The sequence below is a fragment of the Vulpes vulpes genome, chromosome 14 (genome assembly GCF_048418805.1).
Source record: "Vulpes vulpes isolate BD-2025 chromosome 14, VulVul3, whole genome shotgun sequence".
Classification (NCBI taxonomy): Eukaryota; Metazoa; Chordata; class Mammalia; order Carnivora; family Canidae; genus Vulpes; species Vulpes vulpes.
The window spans coordinates 11,341,085-11,368,958 of NC_132793.1; the positions used below are offsets into that span (position 1 = coordinate 11,341,085).

Consider the following 27,874-nt stretch of genomic DNA (forward strand, 5'->3'; position numbering starts at 1 on the left):
ATTCCTTATAAATTCAGCCCAAAATAGCCAATCAGCACCAATAAAAGTAAATATATGAACTTAATATGTTCACATATCTTAATATGGAAAGGATGGTAAAAAGGAAAGAACACAAAAATGATACTCAAACCAAGTAAGGTCATCTAATCTCCACATATATGTCTACAAATGGTTTGGCAGAGAACGAAGCCTAATAATAAAAATAGCTGAAGTTATCAATGAAAAGGATTTTTCTTTTTCTGTATAGTTCTTTGTGCAAAAAAAAAGGGGGGGGGGGGGTTTAAAGGCCTAAGCTACAGAATTCCATAAGTATAGAAAGTATCTAAAAGCTTTGAAGAAGGGTCAAGGAAATGTCTTTAGAATTTCATGTTGATACTTTTTATAAAGAATGAGAAATGTTGGGATGCCTGGATGGCTCAGTCGGTTAAGTGTCTGCCTTTGGCTCAGGTCATGAGTCTAGGGTCCTGATCATGTTGGCGGGGGGGGGGGGGGGGGGGGGGGGTCCATGCTCAGCAGGGGGTCTGCTTCTGTCTCTGCCCCACACCATGCTCATGTTCTCTTCTCTCTGAAATAAATAAAATCTTAAAAAAAAAAAATGAGAAAAGTCTGGAGATTCATCTGAAAATACAATAAAATAGAAGGGGAAAATGTGCTTTTAAAGGCAGACAGTCCTTTTTTATACCAACTTTTTTTTTTTTTTAAGATTTTATTTATTTATTCATGAGAGACACAGAGAGAGGCAGAGACTTAGGCAGAGGGAGAAGCAGGTTCCTGTGGGGAACCTGATTTGGAACTTGATCCCAGGACCCTAGGACCCCAGGATCACAACCTGAGGCAAAGGTAGACGCTCAACCACTTACCCATCCAGGTGCCCCAGGAACTCTGAATGTTTAACATCAAAGGCTAATCATGTCTCTACATGACTGCAAACTGAAAAGCAACTCTGGGTTAGAAGAGGTAGGCTGGGAGAGTTTATCCCTGAAAGAAAGAAAACCTTTTTCTCTGGCAGCTTCATCTAGATTCTTTTTGGCACAAAACTTGGAAATTATTGAAATGGGGGATATCTCAATATTTTGTTACACTTTGCTCTAATAAGAGAAAAAAAGTTTTCCTTCAATTCACATGGCTTTATGAAATACAGAACTATTTTGATAGCTTTGTCAGCATTTCTAAGTTCTAACCAAATGTCCTCTAACATAATAAAAAATATTTTCTGGACCCCAGCACTCTCCCTGGAACTGTTCTCAGCGTTCCAATCACCTGAGTTAGCTACCGGAAGTTTTGAAAGCAAGACTTACTTTCCATCAACCTTCCCATGACCTAGCTGTACATGCTACGTTATTTCTGCTCTATCAGTGAAGAAAGAAACCCTGTGGATACAGAGCCTTGGCCAATCCCCAACACCATTCCATCCTGTCCAGGCTAGGGAGGCTATGAGGTCAGAGTTCATCCTACAACTTCTGGTGGAAAGAGGGAGAAGAGGAGGCTACTTTTCCCACTGTGATTGCTATGGTAAGGAGAGCAGGCCTGAAGCTAGGGTTCAGGAGAGAGCCTGCCTGAGAGTGAAGCCAAAACAAAGGGAAGGAAGCACTGTTGAAAAATGAAGAAAAACAGTCCAAGAGACTTGATCCAGCTAAGTCTGAAGCTAGTGCTACCTGTAGGTTTTCGGTTCCATGGGCCACTGCGTATGCAACTCCATCCCCACCAATTTGTTCTCTTTGAATCAATTTCAATTAATATTGTCCCTTAAATAGGAAGAGTCCTGTATCAGTTAAGATGCTTTTAGCTGAAAGTAAAAGGACACCCACATAAAAATGGCTTAAGCCACAGATGTTTGTTATTTCATATAACAGGCAGCTCTAGAACTATCAATTCAACAAAACAACACTGCAGTCAAGAATCCAGGTTTCCCATCTGTCCCCTTGGTAATCCTTAGGATTCTGGATTTTGTCTCTGAGCCACAGTGATTACAAGACATCTACCAGTGTTCCAGGCATTATATCTTCACATGACAGCATCAGAGGTATGGGAAATTTTCTTAGCGGAGAGGATAAAGTACACTCTACCTCAGCACTTCACTGTGGTCTCACAGGCCAGAACAGGGTTTCCCACTGCCTCGCTGCCTTCACCCTGTACAACCAATCAATGGTAAAGTGGAATGGAATTATCATGATGGCATAAAGACCAGTCTTGACCTGGATGGGCCTATCTTTCTTCAGTGCACTATGGCAAGATACCTGATCAAAATTAGAGTTCTATTTTCAAGGAAGAAGGGGGACATGGCTCTTGGGTAGGCAACCAACAATGTCTGCTGTAACTCCTAACACAAGCATTGGTGTTCGCTGACCTGCACTTACCCAAACATTCAAAGAGTGAAGAACATGAAATTCCAAACCAAATTATAAGAACCATCGTTTCCATGTGCATAATACCTAAATGCATACCAACTATAGTTCTTACTCTGAGAAACTATGAAAACTGACCACAAAACTGTACACTCCTTGGAGTCATGTTTTAAGTCTTTACTGAATGTCCCTGAATAGGTTATTGTATAGGTTATATTCAATGTTCCTGATAGCAGGAAAGAGATGTTAATAAATGATCATCCCATTCTTAGAGCTCGAAAACTATCTTGTTAGTGAAGGTTGTTCGAATCTGCCAGGATGTGCAGCTCAAGAGCCTGCTAAATAGAGAACAGGAATTCGAGTAAAATTGTTTTTCAATTATTTACTGAAGATCAGTACTACCCAGTGGTGTCTCTTCCTTAAGATACGGCATCACTAGGGAGTTATGAGGCTTATGTGAGGGGGCAATGCAAAAGATCATGGGCAAGAACCTGGCACTTAGTAGAAACATGAGGCCCAGGGGAAACACAGGAGGAGCTGAACCAGGGTAGTAGGAATGCAGATGGTGACAAAAGAAGGTGAATCAAAGTCTGAATGTTCCATCTCCAAAGCTAACCTAAACCATCGCTGTACTGTAAAATTATTACTAAATATGCTAAATAAGACTCACAAGGCAAAGAAAATTAAGTAGAGCATCAGTGGAGATAAGGAAAAATTAAATATCATTAGTAGGCAAGTGGAAACTAGTAAGAGTAACTACAATATCACAAACTGAAGAATGTCTTAGCTGACCTTAGTGAAAACTTATATACTATGCCTTAAGTACCCCCACCCACATTTTCATCTTGATTTTAATACTTACTGAAAAGTAAGGTCCCTGCACTTTCATTAACCATTTCAATTAACTTTGATGTAAGCTTGTATCTATTATGATACCGATTTAGTATCAGTAGATACTAAATTAGCCTCTAGAGGCTAATTATCCTTTTTCTTTTAATATTTATTATTGAAGGACAGTTGACATACAGAGGTTAATTATCTTAACAATTAATTGCTGCAGGAAACAAGAGAGAAATGTGAGGTAGAACGGAATGCTCCAGAAAACTTTAGATCTGACTGACATGGAAGTGAGCCACTTCTCCTTCCTAAACCATAAAGTGAGAGTCCCTTCAGGTTGTAAAATTCAATGACCCTATGAATTAAGCATCAATTGCTTGCCTTAGTTGAGTTGCAGGTCTGCACAGCCTAGTAACACAGTCAATGTGCCCCAAAGGTAGTTCTAGAAGCAGAAAGGCCTTTCAGTAATATGGGGGGGGGGGGGGGTGTTCTATGTGACTTTTAGGAGGTCATCACCCCTCTCTGAGCTATAGTGTCCTCATCTGTAAAATGGGATCATAATACCCTCATGACAGATGGCAGTGAGGATTTAAATGAAATCAGGAATATATCATATCTCATGTGGTTCCTGGCACTAGGGAGGCACTCAAAAAATGGTATTGTTACTGCTTTTCTTATAGGATCACTGATAAGCACTTACCTAAAGAAACAACAGCAACGCTCTCTGGCAAGAAATGTAATCTGTATCGGATCAGTAAATGCACCAATATGATGCAGATAGCTGCGGGGAAAAAATAAGACATTGTTAAAACACAATTTTAAGTTCAAAGCCATGGTTACTTCTGGGGGGTGCTGCCAGGAAAATGTACAAGGGACAGTGACACAAACTGCAGTTGTATTTTCAATCTCTTATTTCTTAACCTGGAAACAGATTCACAGTGTTTATAGCATTGTCTCCATATTTCTTCATATGCCTGGACTACTTTGTTTTCCAGTGGTCACTGAAAGAGCAACAGATATCTTCAGTTTTTCTAGCCTGTTAAGCCTTCTACAATCATTTCTTCAGATCTCTCTGATTCTAAGAAATGGTCTTCAACTTTTTTGAAGTAATCAACTAGAAAACTTGAATGGTGAGAAGGAAATCAATGAAATCAATCACTTTTATGTAAAAATAACTGCAACATAACATGTTGACACAAAGTATTTTGCTACCATGTGGTTGGTTCTCTTTGAATACAAAAGGAAGTGAGAATGTTGTATAAAGAGGACAAAGTAAGTACTTTGAGCTGATGATGAGAACAGCGAGAGCAAAAGATGGGGTGCCTGCTTCTTGGCTGGGGAACCAGGGCTCCCACTGGTTGAGGGCTCCGCATGAGCCAGGCGCTACACTGAGCACTTCCCAAACACTGTCTCATTTGGCCTCCAACACCCCTCTTAACTATTATTATCATAATCCTTTGATTATAGATGTAAAAACAGAGGCTTCAAGAGGTCATGTCATTCATAGGTACTGAAGGATTGAGCCCAATGCCAACCCTGTAGTATTAACCAGAGGCACCCACCACCTCCCACTCAATTGCCTTTGTTCCTCAGTCACCAAAATAAGAATAATGTCTGACTTTTCTAACAGAGGTGTTGTCATGAAAGAAAAGAAAGGAAACAAAAGGATGTGAAACTGTTTGAAAGAAGGGAGCCTGGGTGGCTCGGTCAGTTAACCATATGCCTTTGGCTTGGGTCATGATCTTGAGGTCCTAGGACTGAGCCCTGCATTGGGCTCCCTGTTCAATGGGGAGTCTGCTTCTCCCTCTCCCTTTGCCCCTCCCCGCCAACTCATGTTCTCTCTCACTAACTGCTCTTTCTGTCTCAAATAAATAAATAAAAAATCTTAAAACAAAACAAAACCCTGTTTGAAAGAAGTATTTCTGGACACCCCCCACCCAAAGCATACTTTCACATAAATAATTCCTAAATGTAATTTCATGGTCCAAATCCAAGTGTGCATGTCCCCTTCTTTTATTATGCACCTAGATGGTATACCATCTCATTAATCACAGTATTATCTTAACAGCACTAAAAATAATTGTTGCTTTTTTTATAAAAGGAAACGTTTAAACAATCTGCAGGGCGGTTAAGTGGCCACCCTCAGAGCCTGCACTGACAAACTAGATATCTTTAGGCCCACCAAAAACCACCAGGTGGCTAGAAAAAGGGAACAGTTGTACATAGAGAAATTTTGTCCTCCTTTCATTCTGTGCTTTAAGCTATCAATCTGTGGTGTTATTTTATTATAAATATTTAACTTAGTTAGAAAAATCCTACATTAAATAGTAAGAGCAAGAAAAAAATGTTCTAAGGCATAAGCACAACATGTGACCAGTGAGCAGGCCTATTGTCTAAAAAGGCAGGCACATAAGTAGACCGAATATAGATCTAGGGAGTTCATTCAGTTTCTGTTCTTTTTTTGCACCATGCTAGATGAAAAAATTAATTTAAAAAGCTTATTGTGGGCAGCCCTGGTGGCTTAGTGGTTTAGCGCCGCCTTCAGCCCGGGACATGATCCTAGAGACCCGGAATCAAGTCCCACGTCGGGCTCCCTGCATGGAGCCTGCTTCTCCCTCTGCTGTATCTCTGTCTCTCATGAATAAATAAAATCTTTTTTTTTTTTAAGTTTTCTTTTTTTAAATTTTATTTATTTATGATAGTCACACGCAGAGAGAGAGAGAGAGAGAGAGGCAGAGACACAGGCTGAGGGAGAAGCAGGCTCCATGCACCGGGAGCCCAACGTGGGATTCGATCCCGGGTCTACAGGATCGCGCCCTGGGCCAAAGGCAGGCGCCAAACCGCTGCGCCACACAGGGATTCCGAATAAATAAAATCTTAAAAAAATAAAATAACGCTTATTGTAATAAATCAAACATCAGTTTGTACCTTTAAGAGCAAAGGGGAAGGGTGCCTTGGTGGCTTAGTAGGACCCTCAACTCTCAGGGTCATGAGATCAAGCCCTGCATCTCTCTCCCTCTCCTTCTGCACTTCTCCTCTGTCTCTCTCTAAAAAAAAAAAAACAAAAAAGCAAAGGGGAAAACCTATCTCTAACAGAGATAACTAAATATGAGGTTCATGAATGCCAGGTAATGGTCCTCAGCCACTTAAAAGAATGAAGTCTGAAAAGACCCACAGAATGGATGAGAATATTTGTAAATCATTTATCTGATAAGGGTCTAGTAACCAGAATACATAAAAAACTCTTACAACTCAACAACAAAAAGACAAACAATACAATTTAAGAAATGGGCCAAGAACCAGAATAGACATCTCTTTGAAGATACAAATGGCCAATAAGCACATGAAAAGATGCTCAATGTCACTGGTCATTAGAAAAATGCAAATCAAGACCATGAGCTAAAACTTTACACCAATTAAGATGGCCATCATTAAAAAACAAAACAAAACACAATAAAAAATAACAAGGGTTAGCGGCAGCCTGGGTGGCTCAGTAGTTTAGCGCTGCCTTCGGCCCAGGGTGTGATCCTGGAGACCCAGGATGGAGTCCCACGTCAGGCTCACTGTATGGAGCCTGCCTCTCCCTCTGCTGTGCCTCTGCCTCTCTCTCTCTCTCTCTCTCTCTCTCTCTGTGTGTCTGTCTCCCATGATTAAATAAAAAAATCTAAAAAAAAATTTTTTTTAAGTAAAAAATAACAAGGATTGGCAAGGAAGTGGAGATCCTGGAACACTAGGCCACTGCTTATGGAAATATAACATGGTATAGAGAGTTTGGAAATTCCTGAGAAAGCTATACATAGAATAACCATTTAACCCAGCAGCTCCGCTCCTGAGTATGTATCCAAGAGAAATAAATATATGTCTACACAAAAACCTGTACACAAATGTTGACAGCAGCACCATTCACAACAGCCAAAATGTAGAAATAACCTAAACATCCATCAATTGATGAATGGATAAACATAATGTGGTATATCTACACAAGAGATTATTATTCACCCATAACAATGAATGCACTTCTAACACATGCTATCAGCCTTGAAGATACAATGCTAACTGAAAGAAAACAGATATAAAAGGCCACATATTGTATGATTCTATTTGCCTGAAATATTCTGAGTAGGCAAATTCCTAGGGATAGAAAGCAAAATAGTGTTTACTAGAAACTGGGGGTGGGGAAAATGGGGAGTGACTGCTTTTAATGGGTACTGGGTTTCCCTTTAGGGTGATGAGAACATTCTGGAACTAGATAGTGGTGGTGGTTGCACAACATTGTAAGTGTACTAAATGCCACTGAATCGTACACTGTAAAATGGTTAAAATGGTATATATTTTATGTTTAACACATATACATTCTTTAAAAGAAAAAAAATCAAGTAGATACAAAAAACAGTAGTAACATAAAAAGACCTCCAAGACATTCTGCAAGATGAAAAAGCAAGTTATAGGATCTTACTTATATTAAAACAAACAAAATCCAAGCTATCTAAGCTCTATGTACCTGTATATGTGAATGTGCTTATGAACGTATATTTGCATATACACATAAAAGTACACATTTTCAAGGATATTTGAGAAAAAAACGAGAAAGGACAAAAGCTTCCATGCGGTATGGAGGACAGGGATACCACAAGTTAATATGCTTCTAAATGTTCATGCCCAAAGTAATAATTATGGAAACTATATTAAAACATAGGTATATCAATTTTAATAACTCCATTAAACTTAATGGCCCATAAAATGTATCATACAATGCTAATTGTTAACTCAATAAAAATGACTCACCATTGTTTCTTCAGACTCAAAGATCAGCAAGGGTTAAGTGTAAGTCAACTGATTTCAAGCTTCTAAAGTCAAAAGTAACTAGAGTAACCAGTTTTATCATCCCTCCTCAAAAAAAGGGGAGCACACACTGTAATCCTCTGACAAGCTTATAAGACATAAATTACACTTTCATTTGACTTGACTAAAATAGTAAAAAGGGGCATCCCAGTGCTCAGTAGGTTAAGTGTCTGCCTTTAGCTCAGGTCTTGATCTCATGGGTCTTGGGCTGTAGTTCCGCTGAGCAGAGAGCCTGCTTCTCCCTCCCCTTCTGCCTACTGCTCCCCGTTCGTGCTCTGTCTCTGTCAAATAAATAACATATATATATATATATATATATATATATATATATATATATATATATATATATATATAAAAGAAAATAGTATTTTCCTAAAAGATGTGCAGTGGGGAGTCTGCTTCTCCCTCTCCCTCTGCCCCTCTCGCCACTTGTGCTTATGCACTCTCCTTCTCTCAAGTAAATAAATAATCTCTAAAAAATAATAAACAAAAGTGGTTAAATGTGTTCCAGGTTGGGAGTTCCTGAAGTTTAGAATAAACTATGACTAGTAGTTTCCTCAATTCACTGCAGTTCATGTATTTAGTGAGTTAGCAAGATATCCATTAGCTGTAAATTTTTTTATACTTTATCAGACATATATTGTCTGGATATCTAACATATGAGATATATAATATTCTGTTGATAACACACAGGAAAAAAGCAAAAATGCCTTCAAATTTATTGAAAAAGAAAGCATTCCATTCTGCTAACACATACTGACTTACACATAAAAAGTGGAGATACCAATTCAGACTGCCAACAGTCTGACGAAGTGAAAACAAAACCCATCTGATGCTAGTGTGACTCTAGAGTCTAGGTTTATGATCTGTTTGAAATGACAATCCAAGTAAAATACACAGCACTCATAAATACAATTCAGACCTTTCCAGCCCGAAAGATGTGTTACCACTGCACAGGGTTTTGCCAGGATTAAAAAGTACTAACAACCTGTTTCGTGGTTTCTGTCAGAAACTAACCTTCATTGCTCCACACCCTGAAAATCACCTTCAAAGTCTGACTTACCACTTTTTATCTTCCCGTGAAAACAAAGTCACTACAAAACAAAAGTTTGCATCCAGGCCCGCCTTGTATGCTATCCTACCATATCAAACTGACAACAATGTACAGAGGCTAATAATACTCGTCCTTCAGGATTAAGGATTCAGATACTAAAGACTTCTTGATCAAGAAAAGAACTGGTAAAAAAAAAAACAAAAAAAGAAAACAAAACTGCTTTTCTTTATATTCAACTACTATCACAGAGGAAAAAGGAAAAAAAGAAAAGAGTCCTTGATTGTCAAAGGAATCCCCTAGATGCAGAATTCAACTACCTTCACCAGGTACACAATTACTTGAGCATATCAGGTCCGTATGGGAGACTTCATGCTTGTGGTTTGTGTACTTTTTCAGTATTCCACTTAAAAGTCGTGTGTGTGTGTCTTTTTTTTTTAAAGTAGGCTCCTCACCCAGCGTGGGCTTGAAACTCACAACCATGAGCACAAGACCTGAGACCAAGAGTTGGATGATCAATCAACTGAGCCATGTAAGTGCCCCCAATTTAAAGGTTTTTTAGAATCTGTGAGAGATAAGGCTGAGTCCTGGGACTTTAAATCAAGTGATTGGTTTATTAAAATTATTTGACCATTAGCAGAATCCAAATATAAATATGAAATAAGTTCTAGTTTTCTTCAAAAAAGTCCTCAATGACATCAGTGAAATGCTCTGCACCTTTTAATCCAGTTGTACCTCCTAGTCCTCTGAAGAGACCTAATCTAATTCAAAATATGGCTCAGTATCATTAAAGAAAAACAAAATGTAAATATGCCAACTTCACTCTTCCAGGAAGAGTTTGGATTTGGGCCAAGTTTCAAGCTATTTCTTCCTTAGCTAGTCCAAAGTGGTTGTCCAGTTTCAACTGGATTTTCTTGTCTAAGACAGCTGTCTACAGTCTCGAGGAGGCATCTAATGTATTGCCTTTTACCAAAACTTCTCAACTGATGTCTGGCAACCCAAATATTAATCTCTAGTCTCCCCAGAAACGAGGCATATCAATTGCTTAATCTCTCTGGGCCTAAATTTTCTCACCCATTACTGGAGGAGGATGAACAGAACGAGACTTTTAAGTTTGAGAGTGAAATCTGTTCAAAGAAAAAATATTACATAAGTAAACAACAGCATAGGTGGTATACAGATATGGGAAAAAATCATACCATGGTTGATGGGAGATAAAGGGTAAGGAAGGGGGTGTTGGATTTTTTACTCAGCAACAAAACCTTTAATTAAGCAAAATTTACATGGAAGCCTAATAGATAGGAGACCAAATGCTACTCTGGTCAGAAAGTCAGATGCTCTCCCATTTGACTTAGCCCACCTCCTGCTACTACTACCACGACCTACACACACACACACACACACACACACACACACACACTCATGAGCAGGGTTTGAAATCCACTAAGCTGAAAAAAAAAAAAAAAAAAAAAAGAAATCCACTAAGCTGGAAGTTCAAGGTTTCCGGGCCAAAAATCCCTTCTTCCAAATGACATCTAAGATACGATATAAAGAGCTCTTCAGAATTGCTAAGCTCAATGATTTAGAAAGAAAAAGAGCACCCTGTTGTGATGTTACGAACTAACTGATCATTGTCCCTCAGTGTCTGATGTCAAACCAAATGGAAGGAAGGCTTGATATTAAGTAAATGGTGGCTTAGACAGGGTTGACCTTCTAGAAAACACACACAGACACTCAAGATGGCAGATGAGGGTGTCTCCACATTCACCTAGGACAAGGAGGCTGAAGAAGATGGTCATGCCGCTTGACTGTTCCTCCTGCTGAGCCTGCTCCCCTGTTTGCACAGGGAGAATGGGCTTGGCAGGGGTCGGGAGCACCAGTTTCGTAGTGACAACCAGGGTGGTGTGGAGGGTGACATTGAAACCTTCGTGAGTTGTGTTAGGAAACCTGTTGGACACAAAAAGCAGCAGGATTAGTTAAAGGGAAAAGGGCCCCAAGTGTCAACACATATACACAAACAGAAGGAGAACCTGGCACAGAGGATGACGGGATTCACAACTCTTACAACCACCAGGCAGGCCTAAGAGAGACACTGATTCAGAGAATTCCTGCCTGCCACAGCAGGAGAGTACCAGGGGCTTCAGGTGCTCTGAACACAGCCACTCAGAGAACAGCAACAAGGGGGAGCCAGGGCCCATGTAGACACAAAACACTGCCTGCTCTTTGGCATTTAATGAGGGATTTAAATGGAGACAAACTGAAGTCTCATCACATTCCAGGATCCAGCGCTATTTACTTGGCGCCGTTATTTCTCCTATTTACATTCTTTTCCTTGAATTATAGCAGCAGGTTGAAGAAGCCACCCAAATTTACCCAATTGTTGATTCTGGTCGGAACACCCCACCCCGCTTTACAGAATCCTTCTCAGATTTCTAAAGGCTCAAATGTAACCTCCTCCATAATACTGCACCCACCCCACCTCTTATGTTCCTCCCAGTGCACACTCCTCACTTTGGGGTGGGACTGTTGTAAACTAGGGCAATATTCATATAATAACCATTGCAACTGTGATCATAACAGCTCATGTTTATTGAGTCAATGCTTCACTCCAGGAACAAGGTCACCTACAACCTCTCATTTAATGGGCCCACCAGGCCTGAGGTGGGCACTATTCCTTTCATTTTTTCACCCATGAATAACTGAAGCTCAGAGGGGTTGCATAACCTGCCCAGTATCTCAATTAACCGGTGGCAGAATCAGGTTTGAGACCAATCATACTGCCACTGTTTTATGCTGCGGATGCCCAGGTTGGTGTCTGCCAATGTGCATGTGCTGAGCAAGTAGGAAATGAAAGGACCAGCCAGTCAGCCGAGACACATCTGCAAAGATGTCAGGTGAGGGAGTCTGAATTCAACCACGGGGGGTTCCTTGTTACTGTTTTTACAAACCAGCTCATAAAGGTAGGGCATCTATATAGCATGAAACAGGTTGTGCCAGGCGGAGACGGGCTAAAGAGTGGTCCTGGCAGGTAAGTACCTGGAGGACACGGGACCCCTTCCTTGCCCCCATCCCTGTCTCATCTTGTACACCTAGCCCCCCTCACTCTTTCTGTTCCAGCCATCCTGCCTTTCTGCTCCTCAAAGACATGAAGCTCTTTCTTGCTTCTAGCCTTTTGCACTTGCCTGTTCCCTCTCCCAACCCTCCTTCCCATCATCAAAGTTTCGACAGGCACGTCACTTTCTCCTAAGGGGACTTCCCCATCCTAACACTGCCATTTCCTTTTAGAGCTCTGACACCACCTCGCCTGCGTATGGTCTTTTCCCCACTAGAATGGAAACTACCTGAGGGCAGCTCCTGGTCGGCCTCCTTCACTACTATGTGCCCAGGGCCTGGAATAGAGTAAATGGCCAACAGTTAACGAATGAATGAAACTCAGTGGAGGAAACAGATGCGAAAAATGACCGTTACGGTGGAAGAGGAGGCGACTGGCTAAGTAGGGGGAGGGGGGTGGGGGTGGGGGTGGGAGATTTCCTGGAGGAGGCGGCGGAGCTCTCCCTAATCATCAGAAGATCGAAAACCGGGGAAGCGGAATTTGGGTTTCGGTTTCCGCCAGGCTCCTTCGAGGCCTGCCCTGGGCTGTCGAGTCCTTGCACGAGGATCCGACCCCCAGGAGGCTGCGGGGCCGGGCTGGGCCCAGGCCCGTCCCTCCCGCCCTCCTCGCTGGCGCCGGCAGGGTCAGTCCCGGCCAACCGACACAAGCAGCTCCGCCTTTCGGGGCCGGAGGGCGGCCCGAGGCGCTCGCTGTCACCCGCCGGGGCCCAGCCCCGCCGCCTCCGCCGCCCGGGAAAGCCCACTCACTCCTCTTCCGCCATCTTCTCCCCCATCCTGCGGAGCCTCCAAGACCACCGAGTTCGGAGCCAGGGGCTAGCTGGGACCGCTTTTGCTTCCGGCTTCCGCTGGAGGCGCGGCTGGCCGGCGAGCGGGGGGCGGGGCCTCGGCCGTGAGCGGGCGGCCCTTCTGGCCCTTCGTCTCTGTGGCCTGAAGGTGGGAGGACCCGGCCAGGGCGATTTTAGGACGCCTGACCTCCTTGGGACCGCTGACCTCCTGGCCTCGTGAAGTTTCGGCTTCTCTTCATCTCAGGGCGGAGAAACTTTGAGGGAAACTCCTGTGAAGTCATCGTGACTCACCCTGAGAGCAAGCACTCTCCACCCAGTGTCCAGGCCTTGGCTAGAAGGAAGCTTCTAGTCTAGGCTGTGCAGAGGGACCCGGGGGTACACCTTCCTGTCCGAGCCCCAGTCTTCCTCGTTGCAAAGAGGACTAGCCACCTGGCCTTGCAGAATTGTGCTGTACTCTATTTGCAAACATTTACTGAATGCTGACTATATGCCTATCGTTAGTGGGGGCGCCCCGGTGGCTCAGTGGATTAACCTCTGACTTGATTTGCACTCAGCTCAGGATCTCAGGGTGGTGGGATCCAGCCCCGCCTGGGGCTCTGCCTTTAGCTGGAATCTGCTTTTCTCCCTCTGCCCCACTCCCTGCTCACGCTCTCTTTCCCTAAAAAAAAAAAATTAAAAAAATAATAATAATAATAGGTGATGATGATGCTCTAGGCTTGAATCATTCACTAATTCTTTCACTGAGTCAACAAATACTCTTTACACACGTGTATGTGCCTAGCTGTGGTTTGTGGCCTACGGGATACAGGAGGGAAGGAACATGGCTTGTTGGGGGGGGGGGGGGAGAGGGACCCCATCAGGAGGGCTCCTACTCTTGGGTAAGGCTTTTGAATATGATACCACCTCCTTCCTTGCTCCAAGCTATCGTATCTCGTATCTCGTAACAGCTGTTGTAGCTGCCTGAACTGTAAACTGTCTCACTGGCTCTGCTGGCTGCTCCTTGTGGTCTTCCATACAGTGGGCCCCAATGATCCTGAAAAAAAAAATTTTTTTTTAAGTTTTTTATTTACTTGAGTCATCCTTACACCCAACATGGGGCTTCAGCTCTCTACCCCGAGATCGAGTCACATGCTCTTCCAAATGAGCCAGCCACATGCCCAGCCTAGTGATTCTTTAAAACCCCAGTCATTGCCCTACTTAAATTAAAACCACTGGTGGGGCACTTGTGTGGCTCAGTGGTTAATTGGGTTAAGCATCTGCCTTCAGCTCAGTTCATGATCCCAGGGTCCTGGAATAGAGCCCTGGTTCAGGCTCTGCATCTAGCAGGGAGTCTGCTTCTCCTTCTGCCCCTTCCATCCCCTCCAGTTGTGATCTCTGAAATAAAGAAAATCTTTAAAAATAATAATAGGGACGCCTGGGTGGCTTAGTGGTTGAGCGTCTGCCTTTGGCTTAAGGCATGATCCCAGGGTCCTAGGATCAAGTCCTGCATCTGCCTCCCCATAAGGAGACTGCTTCTGCCTATGTCTCTGTCTCTCTCTTTCTCATGAATAAATAAAATATTTTTTTAAAAAAATAATAATAACCATGGGGGCACCTGGGTGGCTCAGTCAGTTAAGTGTCTGCCTTCAGCTCAAATCATTATCCTCAGGGTCCTGGGATCAAGCCCTGCATCGGGCTTGCGGCTTAGCGGTAGCCTGCTCCTCCCTCTCCCTCTACCTCACTACCTGCTTGTGCTCTCTCTCTCTATTATTATTATGATAATAGTAAAATAAAACCTCCACTGGCTTCTAGTCTCAATCAAAGAAAAAAGACTTGGAGAACCCACAGGACTCAACAACCCAGTCCCCTTTACCCCTCTGAGGCCCCCTTTACCCGTCTGAGTTCAATCCACTCTCCCCCCTCCTGCACGTTTTTTGCTGTGGTCACAGTGGCTTCCTCTGTGTGCTTGAAACACATCAGGAACACTTCCACCTCTGTACTTGCTCAGGCCTTTGTCTAGAATACTCCACTTGTGAGTTGCCCCTTGGATCTCACCTTTTACCACTTTTGGGCTTTTTATTTAACCCTTACCTTATTCATTACACATATGCCGACCACCCTGTTTAAAATACCAAACCCCATCTCCTTCCCTGAGTTATTTTTCTCCATAACACCTAACATATCGTATGTTTTACTTCTACATTGGCTTATTGTCCTCCCTCTAGGAGAATATAAACTTCCTGAGTGCAGAGGTTTTTGTCTGTTTTGTTCTGTTTTATCTCCTGTGTCTAGAACAGCACCTAACACATAGTAGATACTCAATAATAAATGATCATTGAACAACTAAAGAAGTGAGTTAACTCTAGAAGTGCTAGGAAACAGAGGATTTTGAGGAGTGTTCTGACCTGACTTTTATCGGGACCCCTTTGCTTGCTTGTGGGGAGTTAGGGAGTTGGCAGCCCTCTGACAGCTTAAGAGGCTTTTGCGCTAATCTGGGTGAGAAGTGATGGCAGTTTGGATTAAGGTGATGTCTTGGAGATGACAGGAACGTTTGGCTTCTCTGGGTGTATATTGAAGGCAGCATTTGCTGAGGGACTGTGGTGTCTAAAGGAAAGAGAGGAGTCAAGGATGATTTCAAGGATTTGGCCCCGAAGAACTGGGTGGAGACAAGATCTGTCTGGCTCCTACCCAGAATCTTCTGCCATCTAGACTCTCTTAGAGCTGTTGTCACAGCTAACTGAGGGAATGTGCTTAGGATCAGGCAATGTTTATTGAGTTCTTCCTGTAGGTGTGGTGCTGAGCTATTGTTTCCTTAATTCTGTACTTTTGTTGTTGTTGTTTTGAGGGAGATACTATCGTATCTATAAACGGAAGCCACCTGCCTGAAATCACACACTGGGGAAATGTTGAGGCTGGGATTCAGAGTCTTTTTACCAAGTATCCCTTGTAGCTCTCCACCACCTGAATTTCTCTGGCTCTAAAATAGGGCCAACACCCCATTTCTCTCCTTTATCACAGAGCCTGGCAGAAATGAACTGGCTCAGAGAAGATTCAGAGTCAGGTTCTCTTCTGAGTCTTCTCTCAGAAGACCCCTGGCTGGAGTCTGGCCCCTGCAAACTGGGGGTAGGATTTTTTGTATCAAGCAGCCAGCTGTAGGGCCACTCAGGATGAAAGCAGCTTCCTGAATTCTCTGAGGGCTGCCCCATTCTACCTGGCATTCCACCCACTGCCTTTGCCACAGATCCTGTTATCAGGGCCAGTTTTGTGACGTTCATTGGCATGCTGCCAAATAGGAGTCCATAGAACACCTACCCTTGAGCCTGAGGGCAAATCCCAGGCCCTTCTCACCTATTCCTGGGAACCAATCTAAAATCATTACTCCCAGAAAGGCAAACAAAGCTATTCAACACACAGATCCTGGGCTCCTGTGCTGTGCCAGGCCGAAAAGAGGCTAGAACAGGTCCTGGTTGAGTCCCATAAGTTTTTTTTTTTAAGATTTTATTTATTTATTCATGAGAGACAGAGAGAGAGGCAGAGACATAGGTAGAGGGAGAAGTAGGTTCCCTACAGGGAACACGATGTGGGACTTGACCCCAGGACCCCAGGATCACCACCTGAGCTGAAGACAGACGCTCAACCACTGAGCCATCCAGGTGACCCCTCCCCCCATCATAATTTTTGACAGAGCCCCTCTTTGGAAGGCTGTTATAGGATTAGAGAGAAGCTCTTACCTTAGTTCTCTGTTCTTTCTGCCTTCCTACCCCCAACCTTCCTCTTTCTTGCCATTCCGGTCTCAGTTTAAATGTTATCTCCTCAGGGAGGGCCTCCCTGACCACTCAGCCTAAAGCAAGAGCCAGCAAACTTTTTCTGTACTGAGCCAGACCGTAAATATTTTAGGTTTTGTGGGCATTCAGATCTCTGTTGCAACAATCTGACTCTGCCTTTGCAGTGGGAAAGCAACATTAGATGATTTAAATAAGTATGGCTTTGTTTCAATAAAACTTCATGGATATTGAGATTTGAATTTCTTGGCATTTTCGTGATACTTGTTTTCAACCATTTGGAAACATGGAAACTATCCCCAGCTCACAAGCCATTACATAGAGGGTGGCAGGCTGATTTGCCCCTGGGGGGTGGGGCTGCTGACCCCGGTATGAAGTGTTAAACATAAGTGTTTCTGAGGCACTTATCACCGTCAGATTTTTTCCCCTTTCCTTTCCTCCCTCCCTTCTTTCCTTCCTTCTTCTTTTTTCCTTCCTGAGTTTATCATCCTGTTTCCTCCAGTTAGATCTAAGCCCCTTGGAAGCAGGGAGATTTTATCTCTCTTCTGCCTTTCTTCTATTCCTTACCTCTTCTAACTTAAAAAAAAAAAAGATTTTATTGATTTAGAGAGAGAGCATAAGCACGAGCACAAGGGGGGTGTGTGGGGGTGGAAGGGCAGAGGGGGAAGGAGAGGGACAAGCAGACTCTGTGCTGAGTGTGGAACATGACACTGGGCTCGGATCCCATGACCCCAAGGTTGTGACCCAAGTCCAAACCAAGTCAGATGCTTAACCGACTGCACCAGCCAGGCACCTTCTAACATTTCTTGAACCCTTACTCTGTACCAGGCATTGCTCAAGCGCATTATGCTCAGTGACTTATTTAATCAGTATAATAACCCTAGGAGGTATGCTGATTAGCGCAATTTTACAGATGTGGAAACTCGATGTCTTGTTCCTCACTCTTTTCCCAGAGCTTAGAAAACCTGAAGCTGTCAACAAAACAAGGGGCCCAGCAAAAGCTTTCAATGAATTTGGTATTTCGTGTATTTTAAAAAGGGAATCAAAGTGGTTCCCATGTATGTTACTCAGGGTTCAATCAGATTAGAAGAACCGGTAGGAGATATATATTAAGAGACATATTAGAGGAATTTTCCAAACCAACTCACATTTATTATCTTTGTGTTCTGTTGGGAGGAAGTATTATGGGGTTAAACTCAGGGTGTTGTCATGGCTGCCTTCCTTCTGGAGATGTTAGGGGAGAATCTGCTTTCTTGCCTTTTCCAGCTTCTAGAGGCTGTCCACATCCTATAGCTTGTGGGCACTTCTACCACCTTCAAAGCCAACAATGGCATCACTCTAACCTCTGATTTGGTCATTTCATCTTCTCTGGCTCTGACTTTCCTTCCTTCGTTCTTTGAGAAGGAGCTTTGTGATTACATTGAGCCTATCTGGATAATCCAGAATGATCTCCCCATCTCAAGGGCAACTGATTAGCAACCTTAATTCCCCCTTTTCACGTAACACAACATTTGCAGAATCCAGAGATTAGCAAGTGGATGTCATTGGGAGGCCATTATTCTGCTTAACGCACCATGAGAAAAAGAAAATCTGTGTTGACCTTCCCTTTATATTTATTGTTTTGTATTGTTTCACATGGATTTACATATGAGTCGGGGCTAATTTTTCAATGCCTATGAATTTAATATTTTAATCTGGCAGGTAACAGGTACTACAATTACTAGGTGAAAATGAAAAGGTTGGGTTTGTAGAATTCAGTGGAATCAGGTGCAACAGATACTCCTGAGAGAGTTTGTGAAAAGATACAGATTCCAGGCCTATCACTGACTTACTGGATCTCAGGTGTGGGGCCTGGGAATCTGAGTTTCTTTTTTTGCTCTCCTCCAAAGCAGACTCTGCTGATGCCTGCTCAAGAAGTTACTCTTGGAGAGTCCTACTGCTGCCCACAGGCTTCCTCTCAACACAGCACAAGCCAGCACAAGTGAATGCTTCCAGAACAGCCCTCAACCAGTGACTGGTGCAAGTAGAGGATAAATACCCCCATTCCCTCACCCAGAGGGGTGAGGCAAGTCTGAAATGTCTGTTCTAGACATAGATACCCAGTAGGGTTAAGCTCAAGCTGCCTGCAGGGGCAACCTGCTTAACAACATACCTACACATGGCTGATATAAACATTTAAGAGTATGACTGTTTTAAAAATCTGCTTTGAGGATATCTCATGAGTTTTGACCCATGATGATTTCATTATAGTTTCTTTTCCTTTCTTTTTTTTTTTTACGTGATCTCTGTGACCAACATGGGGCTCGAACTCACGACCTCAGGATCAAGAGTCCTATACTCTACTGACTGAGCCAGCCAGGCATCTCCACAGTTTCTGCTTTGAGACAGGATTTACTTAGGGAGTGTTTTAGAATTTCCTACTTACTGAGTGTTTATGTAAATTTTTTATCCCTTTCTAATTTTGTATATTTTTGCCAGGTGATATAAACTAACATTTTTTTGCTTTTATGACTTCGCAGAGATTTTTTTCCTTTTAAAGATTTTATTTATTTATTTGAGGAGAAGAGAGACATGAGCGGGGGGTGTAGGGTGGCGGGGGGCGGTAGGGGCAGAGAGAGAGGGAGAAGTAGATTTCCCACCGATCAGGGAGCCCTATGTGGAACTCGATCCCAGGATCCTGGGATCTTGAGCAGAGCTGAAGGTAGATGCTTAACCCACTGAGCCACCCAGGCACCCTGAGATTCATTTTTTTAAAGCATAAGCCCTCAAGGATGAGGGAATAGGGGAGGAGAGAGACAATAGTAAGAACATTTTGGAGAAGAGAAAGAAGGCAGGCTTAAATGGTTCAACAGAATTGAGAAAATCCAATCCTCAGGCAGCAGAGAGGAAAGCCACAGGCCACCCTGATTTACACCCCTGCCCCAGAAAACCCTCCAAAAGGCTCAGGAATTGGTGATACTAGGTGCCTCTGAAAGTAAAATTAAAATGGGAGTGGGGGGGTGGTGGAGAGGAGGGTGTGAAAATAAAGGAAATTGGGTAAAAAGAAGCAGATTTTCATGTGCTCCCAGCCCCCAACTGAATCTAGGCAACTGGGCACCTACTCAGGTAAAAGGCTAGAGGTCTATGCTGTGGAGACAATAAAACAGGAGTGTGTCTGGACTTGCACACCTCAGCATGCTTTAGGGCAACGGCACTATGTTAAAAGTGAAAGATTCACTGGACGCTAGCTTCCTGGGGCTGCTATAAGGAATTACCACAAACTGTGGGGTGTCACAATAGAAACACATTCTGTCACAGTCCTGGAGGTCTGAAATCAAAGTGTCAGCAGGGACATGCTCCGTCCAGAAGTTCTAGAAGAGAATCCATTCCTTGTCATTCCTATTTTGGTGGCTGTTGGCATTCCTTGGCTTGTGGTCTTATCTCTTTCTGCTCCATGTATCTGATCTCCCTCTACCTCTTTCTTATGAGGATGCCTGTGATGGTGCTTAGGGCCCACTTGGATAGTCCAGGATTATCTCATCTCCAGAGCCTTAACCTGACTGCAAAGATAAAGAACATTCCCGGGTTCCAGAGATTTGACATGGATGTCTTTTTGTGGGCCGTTTTCTGGCCCACATTCATGCTGAATGCCCTACTCTAGTCTTTCCCTAAACCTGCAGAGCTGGCCCCACTGCTCACATCCGGAGCAGCCAGGCAAATTGGATATAGTGCCTACCCACATGGCCCCAGAACCAGGCCAGCCAGGCCATTCATTCCATTCCAGGCAGGAGACTAGAAGAGTCTGCTCCAGAAAATCTGCCTAGACCCAGAGGAATCACCTAAAGATATTTTGACATCAGGGGTCCCTAATAAAGCTCATTGTCATAGCTAAAGTCAACAGCCCCCTTTCCAACATACACAATAATCAGCTTCTTGACTCCCTGCACTTAAACATGAACAGAAAATGAAGAAATATTAGACACCAAGGATAGCCTCTTACTTGAAAATTTGAGACTAATATAATAGAGAAAAGTAACTAGAGAAAAAAGAAATAATGCAAGAGGGAAAAAAAACTTGTCAGAGAGCAACCCTGAAGGAAGAACAAGATGCTATAAAAAAGAAATATTTTGAGAACAAAGAGGGGATCTTGGGAATTAAAAGAACGACAGTAGAAATTTTTAAAATGTAATAAAAGGGTTGGAAGATAAATTTGAGGATTTGTCTCAGAAAGTAGGACAAACAGACAAAAATAGCAAAATAGGAGAGAAAGGATAAGATGTTTAGGGGACCAGTCTAAAAAATCCCACAGCTGAAAAATAGGCACTTTATCAAAAAAGAAGAGAAACAGAATGGGGAGGATTCATGGATAAAATAATTCACAAAAATTCTCTAAAACTCAGGACATGAGTTTTCAGACTGAAAGAGTTTACTGAGTGCCCAGCATGTTGGATAAAAATAAATGCATAGCAAGGACATCATCATGAAATTTCAAAATACCAAGAACAAACTTCCAGAAGAGGTGGTGGTGAGGAATAGGTCACATGTTAAGCACTGAGGGCAGAGCAACTTTAGACTTTTCAACCCAAACTTGGAAGCAAGAAGATGATGGAGTAATACCTTCAAAATTCTGAATGAAAAGGATTTCCAACCTGGAATTCCATACCCAGCCAAGCAATCATCAAGGGAGCAAATAGAATAAACACATTTTTCAGACATGGAAAGTCACAAAATTTCTGTTTCCCAACATCCTTCCTCAGGATGTTTTTCTGCAGAAAGCTGCGCCACCAAAAGGGGGGAATCAGACAAAGGATAATAAGACACATGACCCAGGAAACGGAAACCCAGCACAACAGACAAACCAACGGCATCCCCAGAAGATGATAAAGGGAGATCCCAGATGACAGCTGGGATACCAATGGGTCCCAGTTCCAGTTACCAGCAGGTCTAAAGGCTCCAGAGAGATTTCTTCCAGAAGATAAATGGATAGAATTCCTGAAGCATTGGAAGGTGTTGAGAGGACACTTGGATGGTGGCAGAGTTCGGAGTCAGACTGGTAACAAATACTGAGAAAATTAGGTTGGCTTGGGGTTGGGAGTAGGGAACAAAACAATTATTAACTCAAAGAAAAATAAAAAGCTGTTCAGGAAAGCAAAGGACATCCTAGTTTACCGTGGAGCTCAGCTGTGCATGGCATTTACATAGTCACAATTATGTAAATAGTGAATATTGATCCCACCAAAATTACCATAGAGAATGGGGGATGGGAAGGGTGTGCCTATCTGCTTAGGGCCAAGAATGGGAAGGGAAAGACAGCAGAAACCTCGAATCCTATAGTGGGCAAGCAGGTTATACTGAAAACTGAAAAAAAAAAAAAATAGAAGTGGAAATAGAAGCATGTTATTGAAAGATATGGAATTAAACATTGAAAAGTCAGCTAAATAAAAGTAGTCAAAGTGGTTGTCTTTGGGGAGGGGGAAATGAGAGTAGGTGCCAAGTGAAGATTTCTGTTTTTAGAAAATGTGACTTCCATTTATGTGACAAAATAACCTTGATACAAATCAAATCTAAAGCCAAATAATAATAAAAAGGATAGGAATAATATGTGTTGAAATGTTGTTTTGATAATGGTCGTCTCTGAATTTTGGCGCAGGGGTATTTTATTTCCTTATTTGTTATTTTTTTTAACAGTTTTGTTCTGCAAATGATATACAGTGTGAAAAAAAATACAAGAGAAAAGAAGATATTTTTAAATGGGAGAGAGAAAAAAGGCATGCCCGGGGGCAGCCTGGAAACTAGTGTTTCCATCTGTCACCAGGTCGCAAAGTGGGGACAGTTGGAAGGATACAAGAGTGAAGGGGTGAGGGGCGGGGGAGGAAGACTTGACAGAGCTTGGTGACTCACGGAACAGGGAGGTGAGGCAGTGTCAAAGACAGACGTATCAAATAACCATGGCGTTGACTTCTTGTTTTTAAATAAATATGACAAGCTGGCATATTGCTAATTTATGAAAGCTGACTGGCAGTTCCTGAGTGTTTCCAGTCTCGGGCACAGTGTCAAAGGGCTTTGCTTACATTTTCTGCCTCTATTCTCACTTGTCTGCTATTTACTTTACGTAGCTGTCCTTTGGAAGCATTTATCAGATCAAGTTACTCTCCTGCTCAAACCATTCCATGGCTCCTCATTTTACTGGGAACAAAACCCAAACTCTTCTTAGTGGCTCGCAGGGCCTGGTTTGGCCTGCTTCTGGCCCTGCAGGAGTCTCTGATACCCCCTCTTATACCCTTTCTACCAAACCCAACTCACTGGGCTCCAGCTCCACTCGCTCAGCTGCTCCTTGAACATGCCAAACTTGTCCCTGCCTCAGGACCTTTGCACACACTTATCCTTCACCTACCTTCTTCCAGATACTTTTATAACTGCCTCCTAGTCATAATTCAGGTCCCATCACCACTGTCACTCCCTCAAAGGGGCCTTCAGCAACCACCTTGCCACCTTGCCCCAACCAGTTATTATTTTTCTCTCTTGGCCTCATTGCACATAGCACTATGCATCATATATGCTGCTTCTTTGACTTTTTAAAAATGTTTTAAGGGCAGCCCGGGTGGCTCAGTGATTTAGCGCCACCTTTGGCTCAGGGTGTGATCCTGGAGACCCGGGATCAAGTCCCACGCCGGGCTCCCTGCATGGAGCCTGCTTCTTCTCCCTCTCTCTGTCTCTGCCTCTCTTTATCTCTGTGTCTCTCATGAATAAATAAATAAAATCTTTTTTTAAAAATTAAAATGTTTTAAGAATTATTATTTTGACATATTTCGCTTAGTGTAAACTTTACCCTTTACAAGTATACAATTCAATGGCATTTACTATATTTGTTATATTGTGCGTTCATCAATGTTATCTGATTCCCAAATGTTTCCACTGCCCCATCAATAAATCCTGTGCCCGTTAGCAGTCATCCTCCCTCCCCAATTCCTGTGGCAAGCACTAATCTATTTCTGTCTGTATGGATTTGCCTGTCTGAACATTTCATAGAAATGGAATCATGTATGTGGCATTTTGTGTCTGGCTTCTTTCTCTAACATAAGATTCTGTTTCTTTTTAAAAACTTACTTCCTTATTCATCCCCATTAAACTCTCAGGAGCTCTAATACCTAGAAGAGTGCCCGGCATAAGTCATTAAATATGGATTAAGCATTTCTTATGGGCTATGCACACAGTTGCACAAAAAAATCCTCTCCAGGGAAAACTTCTCTACCCTCTGTTTATCTCCCAGTAATCTTCAAGTCTCCCCTAGTACCTCCCCAGGGTGGGTGATGGGCTAAGGGTTAGTGGGCTGGTTTGGGGAAAGTCTACCCTTTCCTGGCTCAGGAGACATGGTCGAGCTCTTCTAGAAAGCAACACTTCACACCAGCATGGTGGTCCCCACCAAGACTGAAACAAAAGAAAAATCCCATTGAATATCTGTTTCTAAGGGGGTTCCCTGTCCTTTTGGTTCTTATTCAAGACAAATCTGTGGGACAGTTAAGATACTCACCTCCACCAACAGCAAGCAAGGAAACGTCTCAGATCTCAGTCCTATGATCACAGGAAATTGAATTCTCCCAACCACCTGGATGAACCTGGAAGAGGATTCTTCCCAGAGCTTCCAGATGAGGAACAGACGGACAGAAAGCTGCCATCTTGACCTCAGGCTGTGAGACCCGAGGCATAGAACACAGCAGAGCCTGCATGGGCTTAGGACCTAAGAATTCTGAGCTGGATGTTTAAGGGAAAAATCTGCCTTGTGCTTCCGGTTCCCAGCTGAAGGCAGGCTTGCTTTGAGGACCCCAGGACTGGCTGGCTGAGACGGACCAATGGTAGATAGAGAGGACCATTAGAATAAGAGCGGAGAATCCAGACAGTGCAGCTGGTTCAAATCCCAGCACTGAGGCTTATGACCTCACCTTGTCATCTTGGGCAAGTTAGCCCTCTAGTGCCTCAGTTTCCCCAGGTATGTATTTCAGGATATCATTTTGGATTAAGAGAGCCTCCTTAAAGTATTTAGAAGCATGCCTGGCACATGATAAATACTTTATAGATGTTTTGCAAATAAAAGTAACCCCCTAGACCAATATTTGTGTACATAATGGGGTGACTACTTCCAAGTGGTGCTGGAACCCTTTACTGCTTCTCTTTGATTAGAAATACTGGTTGGGAGGGGCACCTGGGTGGCTCACTTGGTTAAGCCTCCAACTCTTGATTTCAGCTCAGGTCATGATCTCAGGGTTGTGAGATCAAGCCCCGTGTTGAGCTCCCCATTTAGTAGGGAGCCTGCTTAAAAATTCTCTCTCCCTCTCCTGCCCCTCTCCCTGCTTCTCTCTCTCTCTTCTTCTCTCAAAATAACTACACCTTTAAGAAAAGAAAAGAAAGAAATGTTGGTTGTGGTGATATCTTACCTCATTTGAAGACCAAAAGGGAAACTCTTCGATTTCCTAAATAGGGGAGAATTAGAAAAACCCCAATTATCCATTAATAGAAGAGTAAATACAGATACTGAAAATGATGATTCATATCATCATCAGTGATGATGTTGAAAGAAGCCTACCCTCTGCCTTGACCATGTAGTGTAGTAGTTAGGTTCACAGGCCTTGAAGCTAGACCCCAGCTTGGCCACCTACAGCTGTGTGAACTTGGCTGAATCACTTAATTGCTCTGTGTCTCAGTTTCCCCCTCTGTAAAATGGGGTTGATCATAGTGCTTATCACACAGAACTATTAGGATAACATGAGTTAATACACAGAGAGCAATGAAAACATTCATTGTAGATACTTAATAAGTTTTAGTGATTACTGTTGAATAAGAATAGCACAAATTCACACTAGTGTTTAAATATATGTCTGAGTTGAAAAAAATCTATGAGATAATTTATAAAATGCTCTAAGATTGACTGTTTATCACTCTTCATGCTTTTCTGTATTGTCTGAAATTTGTAAAATAATAACAATTCAATACTACTTTTGTAATTAGAAAAAAACTTTTAATTCCATTTGGGAGTGGAGCGCTTAATTAACAACTCTGCACTCCAGAGTTGAGGTGATCACTGCATTATTTTTTTTTTTTTGTCCTCATCTTTGTGTGTTTGAGGACTGTTTTGCCTGGGAAATTTTTGCTAGAACATGAAGTCACCCATGTCTGCTCACATCCTCTCTCTGTGAATCGGGATGAGCCTGTTAAAGCCTGGGAGAGTTCTCCATCCCCATGCCTGACTCTGTGTCACGGGGGAGGAGGTACTGACCCACCCAAACCCTGGTTCATTTGGCCCGCTTGCCCTTCTTTCCTTCCTTCCTTCCTTCTTTCCTTCCTTCCTTCCTTCCTACCTACCTTCCTCTCTCTCTCTCTCTCTCTCTTTTTTAAAGATTTTATTTATGTATCTATTTGAGAGACAGAGTGGGGCAAGGGGCACAGGAAGAGAGAGAGAGAGAGAGAGAGAGAGAGAGAGAGACTAGCAGACTCCCCCCTGAGCCGTGAGTCCAATCCAGGCTCGACCTGGGGCTTGACTCCAGGACCCTGAGATGGTGACCTGATCTGAAGTCAGAAGCTTAACCCAACTGAACCACCCAGGCAGCCCCATTTAGCTTTTTATTTCATTCACAATTATTCAACAGGGCTTGAAAGCAAACATGGCCCACCCAATCAATAGTATTCCATGCATTTGAATAAAAGATTGAGGCAGATTCATTATCTATTACCCTGAAAAGAAGTTTGTGATCAGACTGTTCAGTTAAATGAACCAACTATAGAATATTTATTCAACAAATAGATATTGAGTATTTAGCTACTCTGTTCAAGGCACTGGAGACACAGCATTTATAAGTAGAGAAAAGTCCCTGCTCTCATAGAGCTGACAATCTACAAGAAGAGAAAGACAGTGTACAAGTACACAAAATAAGTTAATTTGGGTAATGAAAAATGCTGTGATGCAAGAAAGTAGGACAAAGGTGGAACTACTAAGTGGGGTGATCATGGAAGGCCTCTCTGAGGAGGTGGCATTTGAATTGAAAACGTACAGTGTGATTCCATTTTCATAAAAGTGTTCCTCTATGTATGTGTATATGTCTGTTTATTAAAGCATAGGAAAAAAAGTCTGGAGAGACACTCACCAGACTGTTTGCACCTTTAGCTCATTACTTCTAGAGTTCTATTCTATTTGTTGACCTGAACAAAATTCTCAGGACACCAAGCTTATTTGGACAGGCATGGTCCTACCCTCAGAGGACTACCTCTTTCTCTGATGCTCCAACTTAATGGGGCTAGGCTGCACTATGAACTCATCATTGCAAGTAACAGAACCTCCTTAGTTTAAAAAAGAAGTGGTGTACCTGGTTCAGGCATGGTTGGATTCAGGAGCTCTGCAGTGTCAACAGGCCTCTGCCTCTCTCATCTTCCATCTCTGTTCCCTCTTCTGTTGGTTTCAGTTTCAGTCAGGCTCTTCCCAAGAGGTGACCAAGAATCTCCAGCACTTCCTAGCTTCTGCTCTAGCTCAGCAATCCTAGAGACAAAAGAGAGCACCCTTTTCCTGGGCAAAACCATCAGAATTCTGGAGCTGCCTATCATTGATATATTTTGCATCACATGTGTTCCCTGAACCAATCACACTGGCCTGGTTGGGGGTGATGCAGGAATCTAGGTGAGGATAACACATCCTCACCTGGAGTCATAAGGAGGAATGTCCCTCACTTGCACCACATCTACTGGAAGGAAAAGGTCTACCCAAATTGCTACTGGAAAGTCAAAAACAAAACACAACAAAACAAACAAAAAAACTCCAGCACAGATTGAGCATTAACTATTTGCCACACAATAATGACATGGCATAGGAGCTCTTATAATTTCCATTTTACATAGTACAATTGAAGGTCAGCAACTTTTATAAGGTCACACTGCTGAGAAGTGGAGAAACTTTTTAATTGAAATCTGTCTGATGTGCAAGATCTCAAATGGTGATGACGATGATAATTACAGTAATAAGAACTACTGTTTATTGAATATCCAGTGTGTGCTAAGCTTTGCAAGCATGATCTCATTCCATTCCCTCTGTAACTCTTTAAGGTTGGGAGGACTGTGCAGGTGATTCCTTGACCTCCGTTTCCACCCAACCTGGTACCCAATTAGTCTGAGCCAATCATA

General features: G+C 42.8%; 1 protein-coding gene across 2 annotated transcripts in view; it reads right to left on the reverse strand.

The window, feature by feature from the left end:
- Positions 1-21,763, reverse strand: part of SLC9A8 (solute carrier family 9 member A8) — a 79,573-nt gene extending 57,810 nt beyond the window's left edge. Inside the window, exons 1-5 of one of the 2 annotated variants that reach the window (XM_026014753.2) lie at positions 21,648-21,763; positions 12,934-14,004; positions 12,417-12,464; positions 10,844-11,022; positions 3,883-3,963 (exon numbers count right to left, since the gene is read on the reverse strand). In XM_026014753.2, the coding sequence (XP_025870538.1) occupies positions 3,883-3,963; positions 10,844-11,022; positions 12,417-12,464; positions 12,934-12,959 (334 nt within the window). In that variant the 5' untranslated portion in view covers positions 12,960-14,004; positions 21,648-21,763. Of the gene's footprint in view, positions 1-3,882; positions 3,964-10,843; positions 11,023-12,416; positions 12,465-12,933; positions 14,005-21,647 lie in introns of those variants that run through there. The other variant, XM_026014754.2, reaches the window with a different exon arrangement.
- Between the last annotated feature and the right edge of the window lie 6,111 nt (positions 21,764-27,874).